Below are 17,896 nucleotides of genomic sequence, written 5' to 3'. Positions count from 1 at the left end.
TATCCCCCTTTATTTCCACCTGCTACAACTTCTCCCCCTGCCATTCTCCCCTGTAGATATGATTTAATGCTTTTAAAAGTCCTGGTACTTCTGTTTTTAAAAGAACATCCCAAAAACTCCAAAGGTCCTGTCAGTGTTGTTATCAAAGAAACAAACCCAAGTTGCTTGAAACCTTGGAATAAACCACTAATATGATCCTGCAGTATTTAGCCTGTGCTTCTAAAGGATGCCTATTTTTAATTAATTTGCCTTGTGCTGTATAAAGAGTTTAAAATGGATTGTGTAAATCAGAGTAACCATTACACAATGCACAGTTTAAATTATTGTTACTTGGCCAGGATTATACTTACAGCCTCTGTCTCCTTATTAATTTCATCTCATCTGAAAAGAAAAACTTAAAATTTTTGGTTGATTTATTTTTTGTTTGGTTTTGGATTTTTGTTTGGTTTTGTGTTTGTTTGTTTTAATTTGTCTGTGGTGTTGGGTTTTTGTGGTTTGTTTTTGGCTTTGTTTTCTCAGAAGATTCATGGAGCCACATCTTCAGTAACTGTATGATTTTGCTGGAAGTGAATTCGTGGATGTTTTTATGGATTATTAATGCTGCTGAATTAGCTCCAAGTTTCTCTGTGTTTCCTGTGTAGGTAGTCCTAACAACAGTGTTAAATACACTCTTCTATATTACTAAATATTACCAAAATATCAAAGAAAATTGTTTAAACAGAAAAACAAAAACTGTCTGGATGAACCAATTGTATAATTTGTTTTCTTGTCTTGAAATTGGGCATACATTAAACCAGATGAGGTTTGCAACCTACTGCAATGGAATAATGCTTTGACACAATGACAGAAGTAAAACCAGCCCATCTTTTTGTTAATATCCCAAGAAGATTAATCTTGAAGCAGTGACTGTCTGTGAAGACAATAAGATAGACACAGAGGACAATTCAATAAATGCATTTCCCATAGTCCTGCTTTTCTGTACTGGAGTACTAGCAGTTTTATGGCTCCTGACAGCCTGGGGTTTATCTTGTTGCTAAGACAGAGGCTTTTATTATTTGTAAATATCAGATACTGCTGTGGAAAACCAACCTTTTATTGGTTGGTTTATGTGTCCTGTCTGCCTTTCCTCAACATATTTGCTTAGCAAAATGACATTGTATCCCTTTTTCACTGTTTCCACTATGATGGTCCAGCTGTTTTCCCTCAAGAGTAATGTCCTGGTACATGTTTATTTGTACATTTATTTTTTCTCTAAAAACATGTTCTGTACCTCTTGAGTGCTGTGTAACAGGTTTACTGTCTGAATGCCTTGGGGTAATTTGCTCAGAGCACAGGCAGGGTAACAGATCTTCCAGCCAACCTCAACAGGTTTGAGCTTCCCTATTTGCTGTGAGTTTGGGAGATGTGGTCAGTGCTCAGCTAAACCTGGGCCCGCTGAGTGTTGATGTACCAATAAAGCTTTTGTCAGCATTGACAGAATATTGGTGCTGCTGCCTGCATCAATTTGAGCTGATAGCAAGGACAACCAACTAGAAGATTTACAATTACCTTTACCTCTGCCCTTACGAATTTGGCATCCATCTCTACGATGGCCATGATGGCCTGCATGGGTCATTCATTTCCTCAGTGGAGGAAATGCCTTTAACTAGGCCAGTCCCACATCTTTTTTGGTCAGGCTACAACTGCCCTGACTGCTGGGTGGCTGTGTCTGAAGTGACCTTAATTATGATACGTTGTTCTAAAGTTCTTTAGAGAACTCCTTCCTTTGCCTCCCCTATAACCTCTACATCAGTATTGTTTATCTGTTTGATGTGTTTTATCGGAAATGCATTTATGCTTGTGCTTAAAAAAAAAAAGGAAATTTTTAAAAGGACAAGAGAAAAAGAGCAGCTAGCCTGAAAAATTGTCACTGAGTCAATTACTTCAAATGATTTTGCTCTATTTACACAAGAGGGCAAATATTACATGTGTTTGTATATGTATGTTTTATATAAAAGTATCTATAATCCTACAATGAAAACTCAGGAGGACTGTGCTTTTTATGCTTTTTGTTAATGTATAGCTTAAGAGTTTCTTAGTTTCTAAGCAAAGACCTTATTCTTGATATCATCACATATACCAGAAATAATTCTGATGATCTTTTTTTCAGTTAGCTCATAAGGACATGAAAAGCTGACTTAAGAAAACCATGTTAAGTCTTTGACAGTGGTCAACAGTAGGCAAGAAGTACGGCCTGTCTATTTTGTTCAGAAGTACAGATGTCAGATGCTGTTTGATTATACCTTTGGTATAACATACCAGAAAAACTATTTCATTTTTATGATTTCTGATAATTTCACTTCAATTGCTATTGCATCTTCATGAAACCTGTCTTATCTGTGAGTTTTGGTTTGGTTTGTTGAGGACTTGAGGGTGATGCTTTAAATTTAGGCTTTTAATTCATGTGGATGCAAGAATTTCTGCCACATTTTTTTGTTTTAAGTCAGCATTTCATGTCTCTGTTATTGCAGCAGGATACTTAAGGATACTAAACTAAAAGACCTAGAAGACTCATAATAATAGCTATTGTCTGTTCTTGTTGCCCTGATGTTTTGAAAGTCAAGACAACAGGACTCATGGTTTTGGAGCACCTCAGGTCATCAGAGCTGAATTTAATGACATGGTGCTGTGAGTCTTCCACAGAAGTTTACAGGAAAAAAGAAATAAATTGCTATGTCTTTTCCACACCAGAAATTAGCAAGTCTTAAAAATGACTTGCGAAATACACTAATTGCATTGCCTTATTAAGGTCTAACAAAGTCATAACAGCAGCACAACAAAAATTCCAAAAACCCATAAAATTCTTGGGATACAGTATACCACATCTTAGAGGGGTGAATGCAAATAAACCCTGTTTCTTTTAAATGGCTGGATTTAGCTGGCAATTTTGTCAGTCTGATTCCCTAAAGAGCATTTTTATTTCCTCTTTCTGCAACCCACAGCTGCTGCCCTCGCATAAGGTGAGAGTGCAAAGCCTTCCCCTGTGTGATGTAGCTCCTTAGGCCGTCAAAAAGCCTGGACTTCTAGAAGAAGGTTGTGTCTGCATCTTGCAAACTTTTTTGGAAGCAGAATTATTTTGTCTGTAACTTTGTAGTCATACTGAACATGATGGTTTCTATAGAATGGGTTCTGCAGGGGAACCTGAAGTGGGAGCTGCTCCGGGAAATGGGCATCTTTGGCACATCTCACAGCTCCCACATCTCAGCCTTGCTGAAATTGTGGGTAACTTCTTTTTCGGTCTAAAAGATACCTGCCTTTATGTTTTGTGGGAACTAAAAAATAGAGGCCAGCATCAAGCACTAGGTACACTGTAAATCCCAGGCTTGAGGGAATAACTGGGAAACCTTGTATTTGTGCTCAAACGTTGGAAATGACGTTGAATCACTAAAAGAGAATGGCATGAGGATCTTTCAGGCACAGATATCAGAATTGAGAACAAAAAAATAGAGCCCTTTTTATCTGACTATTGACAGGAAGAAGAGTTTTTTTGATATTTCATCTTCTGTCAGAATTTCTTCCTTTTGATGGAAATAGCCTTTGCAACTTTGAATGTTGTCATAAAATTGAAAGCATATTATACATGTATTAGGGAAATGGAATGTTTTTTACAGCTGAAGACTTTTTCTTTCTTTCACATCTCCATGTTCCTTGTTTTCTCCTCTGTTTCTTCCTTGGATTTGTTGACATGGACTTCCAGGCTACAAACCTTCAGATCAGAGTCTCTTGCTGATGTGTGATGTAGACAGGTGAAAGGTTAGACTTTCATTTGTGAATAGTGGGAATCTATTGAGACTTCACCTATGTGCTGAGTTTTATGTGGATATACCAAAAAGGGAGCAACCCATTGATGTCAGCAAATTTCTTCTTAACTGCCATGTCCTCTGACTAAATGGGATCTGAGCTGATACAAGATAGAGCAATGGGTGCCTGACTCACAGACTTTAGCAGACAATAAGAAAAGCTCATGCCACACAGCACATTTGTGTGTGCTCAATTGGCCTTTAAATCACATTTTCCCCTAAATGATCAAAATAGATCCTTCTTAACAGTATGCTCAGGAGGCTTAAAAACAACAGTCTTATTATGATTTAGTATTTGAACTTGTTTCTAAGTATCTATGGCACTGTATACAGCTATCTTGATTGAGTTGTCTGTATTGATACCAAGATTATTTTTACTGACTTTTTGCAGCTAATGCAGGTGGCTCTCTGTGTCTGTGTGGTGTTGCATGGCACTGAACTTGGAGAGATGATGCTGTGTTTACTCCCCACTCTTCTCTCCAGTGTAATCTAAAACAATCACTGAATGGTCTGGGTGACACTGCAAATGTGTATCTCTTTGTCTTTTGGGCAGTAAAACAAGGTATTCCCTGGGATTAGGGATGCCAGGGGTTATATAATTCAAATAGATGGGTCTTTGAGGTCTCTTTGTGAGGTTTTTTGGTGTTTGTTTGTTTTTTTTTTTTTTTTTTTTGTTTGGTTGGCTGGTTTGCTGTGAGGTATTTTTCCATTTTTCTGAAGGAGACAAACAGCTCCTCCCAAAATAATGCTGTTTTATAGCCTCATGTCTCAGTAAACATGCTGTGCATGAGCAGAGTAAGGTTACAATGGAGACAAAGAAGGAAATAGCTGTGTGAGACAGGACTGTGAGCACATTAAAGTGGCAATCTACAAAAGCTGAGTGGTAAAAGCTCTGTGAATAGTTGTCTCCTTGCTGAGGAGGTTCCTCTTAGGATGCAGTTCCTTACTGCGGCTAAGCATAGAGAGACCAGTTTGCTTCATCTGAATTGGTATTTGTTTCACTGCATGAGAAGTCGTTTTGGGGGCTTAAACTGTGAGAAAACGAAATGAAAAGAATAATTAAGAACTTTGTCACTGTAGCTCCTTGTAACTTGCTGCAGGATTCCTAGTACCATTGAGAAAGGAGCGCAAATAACTCAGATGTGTGACAGCAGAGAAAGAGGGACACTGAAGTTTTGCCTTAGCTAGCCATTGGATTCATTTAGCTGCAGAATCAAAAGCCTCAAGAAATGAGACAGGAAAAGATGTATCTTGAGATTTTGAGATTTTTATGAGGTTTTTTTTTTTGCAATTTCAAGATTTTGATATAATTTGATTTTGATTTCTGCCGCAGGTTAGCTAGAAGAGGTGTGAGCAGAAACAGGCTACATGTATTTGTACCTAAATCTCAAAACTGTACATGCACTGGGATTTATGTGTAGAGCCAAAATCTCTTGTGATCGTAGAGGACAGCATTACAGCTGAACTCAATTGTTCTTTTAGTTAAACAAGTTTGCATGTGAGTGTTTCTGAGGATAAAGTTTATGTGGAGTTGTGTCTCTTTTCAAACAAGCTTGTATTTCATTGTGAAATATTACAGCACATGTTTAATATGACTTCCCAACAGCCATGAGTCCACCTAAAACTAGTAAAATATTTAATCTCACGCACTGTGGAGACCAGAGGAATTTTTGATCTTGTTTGGAGAGCAAGGAATTATTTTTGTTAGGTAAGATAAATGAAGATAAGTGAAACCTGGAGTATTTTTGTTGCCATGGCAAATGTTGAAGGGACTTGGTGGATGGGAGAGTTGCCATATTCCCTGATTATTAGCCATCCCAACTGCAAGAAACTTTTATTTTCTCGGGTGACTGAATGTAGTCCAGTGTCCCCAAATGGAACCTGCTATAAACCCCTCCACTTTTTGAAATGGCTTTTTGACTTCAGTGGTATTACTAACAAAAGGAATTTCAGTGCTGCTTAGATGAAAAGTACTGTAAATTTTAAACTTCTGTCCACTTTTGAGCTATATTAAATGGTAGCATGCTGAAAACATTACGTAGTAACTTGCAGCCTGTGCATCACTTCCATCAGGAAAGTTGGTGAAGGTACAGGATGCAAACTTTAAGGTTGCAGAGCTCTCACTGATGCTACATTGAACATCTGCACTTTGTTTGCATAGGAGGGATTTCCAAGTGATTTCAGAATCCAAGTTGGGTTTTATTTTCCTATTTGTATATTAATTTATCACCAAAAAAGGACATGAATGTGTCTATGTGGATATGTTGTCACTTCCTGCACAACTTTGCCTTCTTTTAAGATTTCAAAGTGCAAACAGAACTTCACTGCACTCTGCATCTACTGTTAACCATCTGTGTCCCATGGAATCTGGTGAGCTTGAAAAGACAGCAGTGCTGACCACTTTGTGCCTGTTTTGCATGGAGGAATGGTAGTGCTGAGTACTTCTACTGATGCTGGGAGCAGAACACAGTACTGAAGCTGTATATTTTTTTTCCTCAGCACTGCATTGCCATTTGTGGTAGGGCTGGCATTGGTGCAGTTATACCAGGGATGTAGAGTTTTTGATAGCCCACAAGACACATTAAAAAATGCCAAGGTGGTGTGGCAGCATAAACAGGTCAGAAAGGTTGAGAGTTACAGACCAACCTGCTCAAGGAGGTATTGAGATGATAACTGGCTGTTGGGACCCACTTTTTCCTGTGTTCTTTCAGAATTAGGGTTTGGGCAGCCAGTGGTGATAACCTGCCCCAGGTTCACCCCAGGTGGGGTGTGACTTCTGTAAATTGTGGTCATGGTGTTCTTGTGACTGAAGCTGCTGGGCTGTGTCTGCTCTGTTTCCATGAGCTGATGATAGCTGCCTTCATCCCTTCCTTGCCTTCCCCTGTGGGAGGACAACCTTAAATAATGTAATGTATAGTATTTTATTCAATTAAGCTGTTTGTCTTACTAGAGAGGAAACATTATAAATTAAGACAGAAAAAGGTGTTTTGCAACAGCAGCAAGCCCCCACTGACTTCTGCTTTTGCTTTCAGTTAGGAAGCACCTCCTACTGTCTGCTGGTTATAACATTCCGTATTTGACATCTGCTTTTTCACTCTGTGTGTATTGATCACTGCTTTTGTAGGTATTCTTTATGCAGAAACAAAGACAGCAGGCCTTGAATTTCTATAGCAATAACTTTCCCTTGTGTTGTGTTTTTCCATGTATTTATCTTTCCCTCCTGCCTGCATTTCCATAGAAGAAAGATGTGATGGTGATAATACAATCTTTTCTTTTACAGAAAAAACCTGAAATCATTTTTTGTGAGACACAAGATGTTGCAGTGGACAAGTTCTTATGTTTTGCCAGACTTCCCTTACGATGTCAAGTGCATATTAGCAGAAAAAAAATGCCCTGATCACAGTATGAGAATAAGAATTATTGAATTTTTACAAGCAGACATGACAAAATACCTGGAAGGATCACTGTAAGTCAACACCATTACCTTTATTTGGGGGCAGACCTGTTGTCTGCAGACATAAATTTTCAAATGGATGTAAAGATATTCTCTAATATATTTGCTTAAATAAAAGAGGCTAAGGGCCTGACGTCTACTGAAACCAATAGAAAGATTTCATGCCTTTAAGCTGTGCCCTTTGTTATTTGCAGGGCAGCTGATTGCCTGAGAAATAGTCAGAAATTATTTAATCTAGATCAAAATAGACTCCAGTGTTGAATACTGTCTAGAAAACCAAGTATTTCTTTTCTATCTCCATCTTGTTTGCACAGGTATCCGAACAGTCAGCAATATAACATTGTTGTCAATGCTCTGCTCCAGGCATACCCATTCCTTGATGAAGATGGGAATGGCTTTGTAAGTATTGTGGGCTTTTCCTACATAATCAATCACAAGAAAATAATCTAGTTCAGAGGAAATCAATTTCAATCTCTTATATGCTGGCTCTATTCACAGTACACACAGTTGGCTGTGTTTTGCAAATCACATTCTTATTTGATTATATCAATTAAAGATTAACGCAGGTATAGCTGTACCTCAAAGCTACCGTGAGATCATGCAGACCTGTCTTTCTTTCTGGGCTGATAACTGCCCAGGGATAAAATTAAATCTGATTTTTTTTCTATTTTTAAAACCTAAGAAGCCAGCTCTTTAGAAAATTGTCTGTGTGAAGACTAACATGTGATCGATGCTCTTGCAATGTATTGTGATTGTTTGTGTGTTAGATATAAAACTACAGCATGCAGTAATACTAGTGGTTTAAGGAATCTAGGTCTAATTTTAAAAGAATTAAAATAAATATTGGAATATCATTGGGGGAAATAGCAGAAAACAGTGGAAGGAGATTATTTAAATTTGAACTACCTTCTGATTTAGAATATCTGTCTGTGCTCTTGGAGGACAGTGGTTGCCTCACTTAACATCATTGCTTTGCCATATGATTCTTTTATACCATCTTGTAAAAGCTTGTGAGCCTCAGAGGGGACTCAAATATATCTCACATGCCATTATACTGTAGAAAGCAAAATAATTTTGGGAATAAATAAAAAAGTTGAGGCTTAAGGGTAACTATTCTAGTTCTCCCCTGAGCCCAGGCACGTTGAAGGGAAGGAACTAAAGAAAACAAACACATCTCAAAGAGAAGAAAGGGAGCAAAAGGACCAGAGAGAAACAGCCTGTCCTCATTTTTAATCAGGATATGGCTCTGAATACCCCAGTGGTGGTCCTAGGGAAGGGTCCTGAGTAATGCTGTGGCTTCCTCTGGCTCCCTCTATGATGAGGAGCTGGAATGATATTCAATTTGTTCCAAAGAGAATTTTTAGTTTTAACTTTTAAAAACTGTTTTTAAACAGAGGTTCTTAAGCTAGGTTTTCAAAGGGCTTTAATTGCAGAAGGACCACAGGCTGAGGGAAACTACTTATAATTCTGTTCTTCGGGAAATAGTCATTACTTGCTGCATGGATGGCAGAACTGGTGCTGGCAGAAGTTGTGAGAGATTTCAGAGTGATTGGTCTTTATCTTTTGATCTTTTCCCCCCTTCATACTAGAAAGCATTCTGGCAATAGCTGCAATAAATAAGGAAGATGGAATTAGCAGTTTGCAGTATTTCTAGTCTACCACTTTCTGATCCAGCCCCTCTTCATTGCCTGTGTTGAGAGAGGAAAACCTGCTCAAAAGTTGTATGCCTGCATTCTTAAATTTGGAGGAGGGTGTGAGAATTAATTAATATTTTTTATTGAGCCTACCGTTAGGCACTCTGTTCTTCCTTCTTGATCATAAGCACTATAAATACATCCTTTTTCTTGATCTGACAGTTGTGTGTTACAACAGTAACAGCTTAAAACAAACCCTACAATAGATGCATAAGTATTTATCACAAGACTTGCAGTAAAATTGAATTCATATACCTTTAAGAAGCAAATGAACAGCAAAAAAAATTTGACAAGTCTTTTTTCCTTGGAAGGCTCTTCAGCAATTAAAAAAAGCAAAAATTTTATAGGCTTTTCTTTTCCAACTCCTCCAGCTATTAAGGGAGTATAATTGTTGCCCTCTGTTCCTGATAATAGTATTAAAATGTAAGAGGTAAAATATTGATTACTGAGAGGTTTTGAATGTCTTTAAATTGTTTATCTACAGTAATTAAACAGTTGTAGTTATTATTACAGTTTTTAAAATAGTACATTGAAAACATTTAAGAAATTGACCATCAATAAAATTCAGAGGAAAAGGGGACTGATAGTTAAATGTAGAAAGAAAAACTAGCATGAGAGTGGTATTTCAAGCAAAAATGCTACTTACATTCTTTGTTAAGTAGCATTTATATATAAACTTCTGGGGATGCAGTTGGTATAATGTGGTTTTGGTGTCAACATTGGGAAAGGAGAAATAACCACCTACTTTTTTGTGTCTTGTAAGGCTGGAAAATGGGAGACACCAAACATGGCAATTCAGCTGGGCTGGCCTCTGAAAGTAATGGTTTCCAATAGTGGTAGTGCAATAAAGTCATTGGGGACTATTTAGAATACCAACAAGACTGTTTTCAATGATTGGACTTATTTTTCCTATAACTTTGAAAAGAAATTATAACTTGTTGTGTGCATTTAGAAACCAAAAGGGCTGACTGCTGTTTGGAGTACCAAGTTTTGTGTTCCCTCTGGTGTGCTGGAGCTCACTTCTCTGTTGAGTACTATCCTTTCTGCCATGTAAAATATACCACTGTATTGTTAATGCCATTCATTTACTGCTTGCTATTTATTGCTGTGCCGTGTCTCAGTTCCTAGATTCATTTTAACTCTACAGTTATGCTTAAAAGGAAAGCAGTTTCTCAGCCTTTGGGGGTGGAGGAGCAGCCACAGCATTTGCTGGGCTCTGCAGAAGGCAGCAGTAGTTCTTAGAGAGATGTCCTGAGAGGGTCTGCCAGTGGTGGGTGTGATTTTAATTTTAACTCACAAGTCTTAAGTTTAAAGCCCTTCGCCAGACATGGATGTGTGCTGGCTGCTGGAAGAGTGCAGCAGAAACTGTTCTGGGTTTCTGCCTGGCCAGGGTGCATGCCTGTGTGGCTGGGCAGGGCTGGCAGCTGTGCTTGCTGGGGGAGGAAAGGGAAAACTCATCCCAGGAGGGATCTTGGGATTCCAGACTTAATGCTTTCTTCTGGCCAAGCGCAGAAAATCAGAATGTAAAGAACTTGATGTTATTGGTGTGCGTGGATGGAGAAGCTTTGAACGGTTAATGTCAGCACTTTTATTGCAACATTTTTGCAGAAATGAGGTGAAATTAACAAGTGGGAAAAGGAAAGATTTCTGGCAAACATAGAGGAACATAGAGGAAAACATAAGACCACCTAAATTACCACTTGAATTTTCATGACAGGAAAGAAAAATGACTTGCAAAACTTTAAACATTCCTTTTTTTTTTTTTGGTGGGGTTTGTTTGTGGGGATTTACATCTCCAAAATACTGGAGTTTTGTTTCCCAAAATACTTATTTACATCTCCAAATTATTTTAAACAAATAATTTAAACCATATGTGTCTGCAGTCTAATATTTTCAATCTCATACTCTTGCAATGAGGGGTCATTATATGTTTGTGGTTTCAAGATTTATTAGTAGATTATTCACAATTCTGTACTTATGTACTCTGAATTTTAAAATAATGTTATTTATGAGGTCAGTCTAGAAGCAGGGATTAAGAATTATCTAAAATTGCAAATAATGATTTAGAAAACTAATTGTAAAACTCATTTAAGAAGTGAGGTATCTGGAATGAAATTAATTCCAAGATTAACTTTTGGTAAGCGTGCTTTAAAGTGGCTACATAAGGAAATTTTCCCATGGTATTTCCTTCTACTTGCAGAACAATGCTATCCTAAACTAACATATGACATTTAAAAAAAATAAAAATCTTCATTTAATCATGGAATAGTTTATTAGATTTGTGGTGTGTATTGTAACCAGTACAACATTTGTAAGTTACAGACATATAGCTTATGCAGAAAAAGTGAAGGTCATAAACAGAGCAGTCAAAAGGAAATTGGCATGACACTCTTTCTTGACAACTTGCAAGATATTCTGTCTGTGCTTGTCTGTTTTTCAAGGCTTAAACCCAACAATTTGGAAAGAATCATCCCCCTTATTCTGTTTCATTTCTGCCAACCTTTTGAAAATTGTATGGTTCCAAGAAAACATGACATGAGGAAGGGAGAGAGAGGGCTCCCTGCTCCACACCACTTGCCCTTTTGGCTGTGCTTTGCAATGAGCAGCTCCCTTGAGCTCGTGCCTATGAAACCCAGGGTGCCACTGCTGGCATGCCCCATTTATGTAACTGCTGCACACAAAGTGATTATTTGCTAGTAAATAACTGATTTTAATCTGTGTGTAATCCTTTCCCTCCTATGTCAGATAGACACAGGCTAATCCTCCCACTCCCTTACCAGGAAGGTAAACCTTCCCATGGTGGTGTTTGGGGGAAGCTGGGGAGAGCAGGAGAATGATAAGAAAATAAAATTTTTGGTTCAGAAATGGTAACAAAAGCATCCTTTTTAGAGCACGCATTACCCACAAGGGAAACCACATAAATGTATGTGCTTGCAGTCTCATTCTGGAAAGAGGTATGTGAGAGGGGACTTGCCTAAGTTTATGACAATCCCATTATAGAAATAGATTAAATTAAAATTCTTAATTTATTGGGGGAACTGGAGAATGAAAGTTTTCAACTTTGTGGGATATTAAAAGCCTTGTATAGGTGTCAGCATATTCTTTCATGTGAAAGAATAAGCAAAAATATTTTCTAGCCAAATAAAGATTTTCAAAAGAAAGAAGCTGTGTGAAGCTCAACTACAGGGATGCTTAAATTGTCAGCTGCTAATATATTCTGGGATGATCATGTTTTAAAATACTGTAACATCTGTTAAACACTTCAAAGAAGCATTAAACTAAGGTTTTTGTTTGCTTTTCTTAGGAACCTTAAAATAGCAAGCTAGGCATAAATTTTGCTAAGCATATAATGATGAGGTATTTGCATCAAAATGCGTAAGGCCAGAACTATAAATGTACTTAGGGACCTTAATGATTCAGGTGAACAACAAGTGGGATTTCCAAGGCCTGTAGTCACCTTACTGCTTCTGAAAATGGTGTTGAGGTGTAATACTCATCCTGAGGCAGTGACTATGCCTTGTGAGAAGACTGGGTGAGCAGTTGTACTGTATTTTTAGTCATTACCTTTAGGTTAGTGCTAATGTGGCTTCTGTTCTGGCAGAACCCTAAGCCTGAAGTTTGCATACTAGAAATGCTGATGGGCATTTCTAATATGCATGTATAGTATGTATACTTTCTTTCCAGTTCTTGGGTGCTGAACTGTGGCTGGCTGTGAAAAGATTCTTTGGTAAGGGCACCTAGGAGGGTGGCAGAGAGTGTCCCTCTAGGAAGGGCGCTCCTGCCCTGGTAGGCCCAGGGCTGCTCAAGAAGAGCTGAAGTAGAGACCAACAGGGGTTGTAGTCTCATAGCTCTTCCATTCTAATTTTTCACCATTAATGGAGGTCTTGCTTTTAGGATTGAGGGCCTGTAGGTCAGCTAGAACCTGGGGAAGTGGGAACAGTAAGCTTGGCAGGAGAAGTGCAAGGTCACACTGCTTTTACCACCATCTCTTGAGAAACCCTCTTATCTGTATCCTGTGAGTGAGAAGAGAGATACTGTACTACTTAGTCTACTTCTACTGAATTCTGGTTTACACTAAGTTAGCCTTTCATATCATGTGATCTTGACTAATAAATGTCACCATTTTGGTAAGAAATGTAGGGTAATCATTCTTCTGTTTACATTGTGTTTCAGCATGTCAGTGGTCAGCATGACTCTTGGCAATGTCCAGGGGCAGGCTTGAGTATAGTATTAAGTGAGTGTAATATTGGAGTCAGTTTTAGAAAACAAAGTGACAGATATTTTAATTCCTCCCCATCTTTTAATTTACAGTCACTTTCTGACTGATTTTTTTCCATCTGACTCTTGAACACTCCCCAGTAGCTGGAATATGCAACTGCTTTTGAGGAATGACAAAACTGTTCAAAACTGCAGGTTGTGCCTGCAGATATGTTGAACAGCCTTTGCTTAGAAATTGCTTTCTGGGGTGTCAATGTCATGGCTAGCTCCTGCCATGGGACATTCAGCTTTGGGCCACATGCAAATGGCCATTGGTCCTTAAGGATGCATGAGGAAGTTGCTGTCCCTACAACTTTCAGCAGTGACTTTTCAATAACTGAATAAAGAAATACAAGAGGGTGACAGAAGCACTGGGGCCATGTAAGCTCTGCCTTTGACTGCCAAGGAGTGATGAATGGCTGCGTTAAACAGGACCTGCATCTGCTTGCAATGCAGAAATGCCTTTAAGTTGCACTTTACATACCTTGAGGTGTCTTAGAAATGCTAGGACCTTTTTAAATGATTGTCTTAATTCAGCAGTTTTGAGTTCAGTTTAAAAATACCCTTGATCCAGTATAACTGTAGACTCCCAGCAAAAGGCAGTGCCACACTGTGTCTTTCCCACTCCCATTCTGTTGGACACAATAATCACGAAACTGTGCAACCAGTTAGATACTGCCAGAGGCAAAATAAAAATAATACCCTAAACTAAAAAAAAATCCAAAACAAACCACCAACCCCTACCCCCCCTCCAACCCCACAGCAGTTTCTGTTGTATCTGTGAGCTGATGTGCTTCACTATGTAGTTTCACAACTCAACTATGCTCATGAATGGAACATAAAGTAAGAGCTGAGGAGGGGACAACAGTTCAGTTTCACTGGTAGCCTAGGACAGATGTAAACCTTAGATTCAATTACTGTTGTCCTCAGCAAGCCAGAGCAGTGCCATTAGCCCAGCTGTTGGTTGCTGTAGAGCCATCTACCACGGGTGCTTTTGTTTCCTTCCATCCTGAAGCCAACACTGGTGTTGCCCTGTGAGCCTTTTTCTGCTTAATGGCAAACACTTTTTTTGTGGAGTTAGTTAAAAAAAAACTGACCTGCTTTAGGCTGGGGCAAATTCTTGACAGATACTTGTAATGACAGCTATTTCCCCCCCCGTAGTTGCTGTGGAAACGGGCCCTTAAAGATCGTTTCAAATATGTGCGGAGACCCATTGAGGACGACGAGCAAGTCCTGAGGAACAAATGCAAATTTGGCCACAGGAGGGGACAGAGCAGAAAATCTTCTTTTGCTGAAAATACTCTTGATGGTGTCCAGGGGCAGGTAGAGGTAAGATTTTTTGGTGCTTGACCGAGTTCAGTCTTTCAGCTCCTCTGTTGACAATAAGGCCACCAGCCAGTAAAGGGGAGAATGGATCTCATCCCATTTAAACTCATTTTGCATAGAGCTTGTCATGTTGCCAGACCCTTGACTTTGTTGGGTATCAACAACAGAGCTAAACCCGATACTGGACGCCTTGCTCATTTCTTGTCATTTAGAGTTGTAAATTGGACAGAAAATACTGTGTTTTTTTAAATTTAATGTTTCTATTCTGCTTTTGATTGTATACCTCCAAATAGAGTAAAAAACAATAGAGAATTATGTCTACTAGCTGAAGCCTCTGTACAAATAAGAATGCAAAGAGGTATGTGAGCTGGTAACAAAAATCCCACTGTCACATTTGTTATATAAAATCTCTTTGTGTAGATGTGTGATATACATGGGCATGTTTACGAATCTGTGCATGCAGTTGCTGTGTATTCCTTTAGTTGGAGAATTCAGGGAGTTATCACTGTCCTGTAAGCAACCTAATTAATTTATACACTTCCTTAAATTCATTAAGGTTCCAGGTTTGCCAATGCTGCACACACCTCTTTGCGCTGAAATTAAAACATGGTAAAATTTAAACAATTGTACAAATGTGATAAAGAAGATATATAAGTAGATAGCAATCTTTAGCTTATCCATATTCATCCTGCTGTTTACCAGACCCTGTATTTAGGGAACAAGAGTGGTTTATTGGATGCATTTCTGCATATATTGCCCTTGTGATTGAAGGTGGCTGTAGTTTCCCATACAAAATGCAAATACATGTTTGCATTGGTTTTTAGAAATTTCAGTGATTTCTGTTTATTTCCTTTGGGTTAATATGTTCAGGAATAAACACAGGCCCCTTCTTGCCTGCTTTAGTTGAAGAGTTTGCAGCATGTGTGAAGTAAGAAACCTGTGACTTTGGTGCAAAACAATAAACAGTCTCGCACCCAGTAAAGAAGAAATTATAAGCTCCTGGTTTTGTGTGCACATCAAGAGTTAGCCATCCTTTATCTGCTAAAGCTTGGAAAGGGCACATGTGGATCTTTTCTGTCTTATGAGCTCATTGAGAAGGGCTTTGGAGTGATCCTGTAGGGACTGCTTGCTAAACTTCATTTTTCTGTAGAGAGGGTGTAACTGCTCTGTGCTTCTGCAGATCAGGAATCACCGCTCTTAAACTGCATTGCCTGAGGCCAGCACTGGTCACACTTGTTTGCATTAGAAATTAAAGACAAATATTGCATCTCCTCTAAAGGCCTAGGCCTTTTTTGCTAGCCTGAATATTGTAAGCAAATTAAGGGTAAAACTTAAAGGTGGTGAGAGGATGCTGAATGTCTCTAAACAACTTTCCTTTCTCTCTCTCTCATTTTCCCTGTATCCTGAACATATAAATAAAATACAAATATAAATGCAAAAATCAACTCTTGTGGGCCCTATTAAAGATTAGGAATGTATTCCATAATTTGAGGGAATCAAAAGTTAGTTTTGAATGTGTTTCTACATTGAAAGCAGCGATGTCTGACTCTGAGATCCTAAATTATGTCACTACATATCTGCAAAATGGAACAAAATGTTTCATATTATTTTTAACAAAAGCAGTGGGGATTTTCATTCCGTACATTTAGGAACACACATAAAGGCACTTTCCTGCCAATCCTTTGCACTGATTACTCTATGAAAAATAGAAACTGTTAAACTGTCTTAGTCTCAAAAAATGAACATTTTATCTAGAAGCCAATACCACAGGCAAACTCAAATTATATTCAAATTACTGTTAGCCAGATCCCCTTGTCTTCATCCCTTTTCCAAGACTGGAAGAATGAATCAGCCTTGTGCGAACTAGAAGCCAACACATCAAAATTAATTGAGGTGAAAGAGGGGGGAAATGAATTTGAGGTTAAGGCGACCTTTGGAGAATAATTAGTGAAGGATCCTCAGTCCCCTTGGGCCAGCACGCTCTGCTTTAGATAGGCAGAGTAGGACATTTAGGGCATTGCAGGTCAAAGCCGACTGGCAGAGCTATGCAGATGAGGGAGCACATCTGTTCCCAGCAGATGACCTGCTTACCCGTCACACGGCTGATTTCTGCATGGAGCTTTATTTCTGAGCAGCCATAAGCTGTCACCCTGCCATGTATGCTTTCTGTCAGTGTAGCCTTGGATTGTTAATGGCATGAAACTGATAAAAAGATTGTTTACTGATCAGAAATGTCTCACTGTTATACCTGGCATTTATTTTATGTGAGAAGAGTAATAAAGTTATTACTGAAATAAACAAGGGCAGGAGACTTCTTTTCCTTTATAATGCCTTTATTAAAAGTGATCAGCTCAGGATTGGGCAGCTCGGCAGGGCTGCAGTCCCCGTCGCGTCTCCCAGGGCGAGTCAGAGGATATGCGCAGCTCTGTCCACTCGGGGCAGAGCCGGGGGATCCAGTCCTCGTGAGAGCCTTAGGGCGTGAGGTCCCCGTCAGATGTTGACCCTGTGACCTTCCCAGGTGGCTAGTCCCGGCGTTGGAACCACTCCCTGCTCAGGGCGAGAGGGGCTCCGCATCTCTGCAGGCTCAGCCATCGGCTCCTCATGTCCAGACATCATTTTAGTCTCTCAATTCTTGGGTGGCTCGTTGTTTTTGGGGTTTTTTCCGTGGGTTTGGAGTCGGGGTCCCACAAAGCATGCTGGTCTTGGAGTCACTTTGCATAAACCCCCCCCACCCTCTCAGGTGTCTTCACTATGCTGGGAAAAGAGCACCTTAGCCTTGGGGAAGGGCCATTACCTCGCCCTAGCCAGGGCTTTTACTAATACAAAAGGAGCGATAAGCTACAACGACCCGTGATTACAATAACAAAACACGCAGAAGCTTGGCAGGGACAGAGATCTGGCTGCCTTTTTGTAACTTTTTCTCACCAAAAAAATATTAACCGAATTTTTGTTCATAACATTACTACTAATAAAACCCTTAACCAATCTTTTCACTCCTTCATGTGAAAATCCAGCTGCTTGCCAGGATAATCTTTCAGTGATGTTTTGAGCTGGATGATATCTGCCCTTTGGACTGCCCAAGTCCCTTCACCTTCCAGCCAGGCATTCTTCTTCAAAAGCAGCTCAAGCCTACTCGGCAGGGTATACTCCCGTGCAGGGCATTGCTGCCAGGTGCAGCATCTGGCTTTCTCCTCCAGTTTCTTTAAAACATCTGCTGATGTATTCCTCATTACAGAGCATTATATTCAAACAAGATTGAAGAGTAGCTACTTTTTTTTCTAGTGACTAGCATCACGTGAAAGGTCTTGAGCAAGTGCAGGGTAGTA

The 17,896-nt window shown here is 39.2% G+C and overlaps 1 protein-coding gene across 2 annotated transcripts in view; it reads left to right on the top strand.

Annotated features, from left to right (window-relative positions):
- SAMD3 (sterile alpha motif domain containing 3) overlaps positions 1 to 17,896 on the top strand; it is a 45,295-nt gene that overhangs the window by 14,757 nt on the left and 12,642 nt on the right. For both annotated transcript variants that reach the window (XM_064708054.1, XM_064708055.1), the window contains 3 exons: positions 7,120 to 7,305; positions 7,608 to 7,692; positions 14,406 to 14,573. In XM_064708054.1, the coding sequence (XP_064564124.1) occupies positions 7,120 to 7,305; positions 7,608 to 7,692; positions 14,406 to 14,573 (439 nt within the window). The remainder of the gene's footprint in view (positions 1 to 7,119; positions 7,306 to 7,607; positions 7,693 to 14,405; positions 14,574 to 17,896) is intronic.

The sequence above is a fragment of the Zonotrichia leucophrys genome, chromosome 3, assembly GCF_028769735.1.
Source record: "Zonotrichia leucophrys gambelii isolate GWCS_2022_RI chromosome 3, RI_Zleu_2.0, whole genome shotgun sequence".
Classification (NCBI taxonomy): Eukaryota; Metazoa; Chordata; class Aves; order Passeriformes; family Passerellidae; genus Zonotrichia; species Zonotrichia leucophrys.
This window is presented reverse-complemented; position numbering and strand designations above follow the sequence as displayed.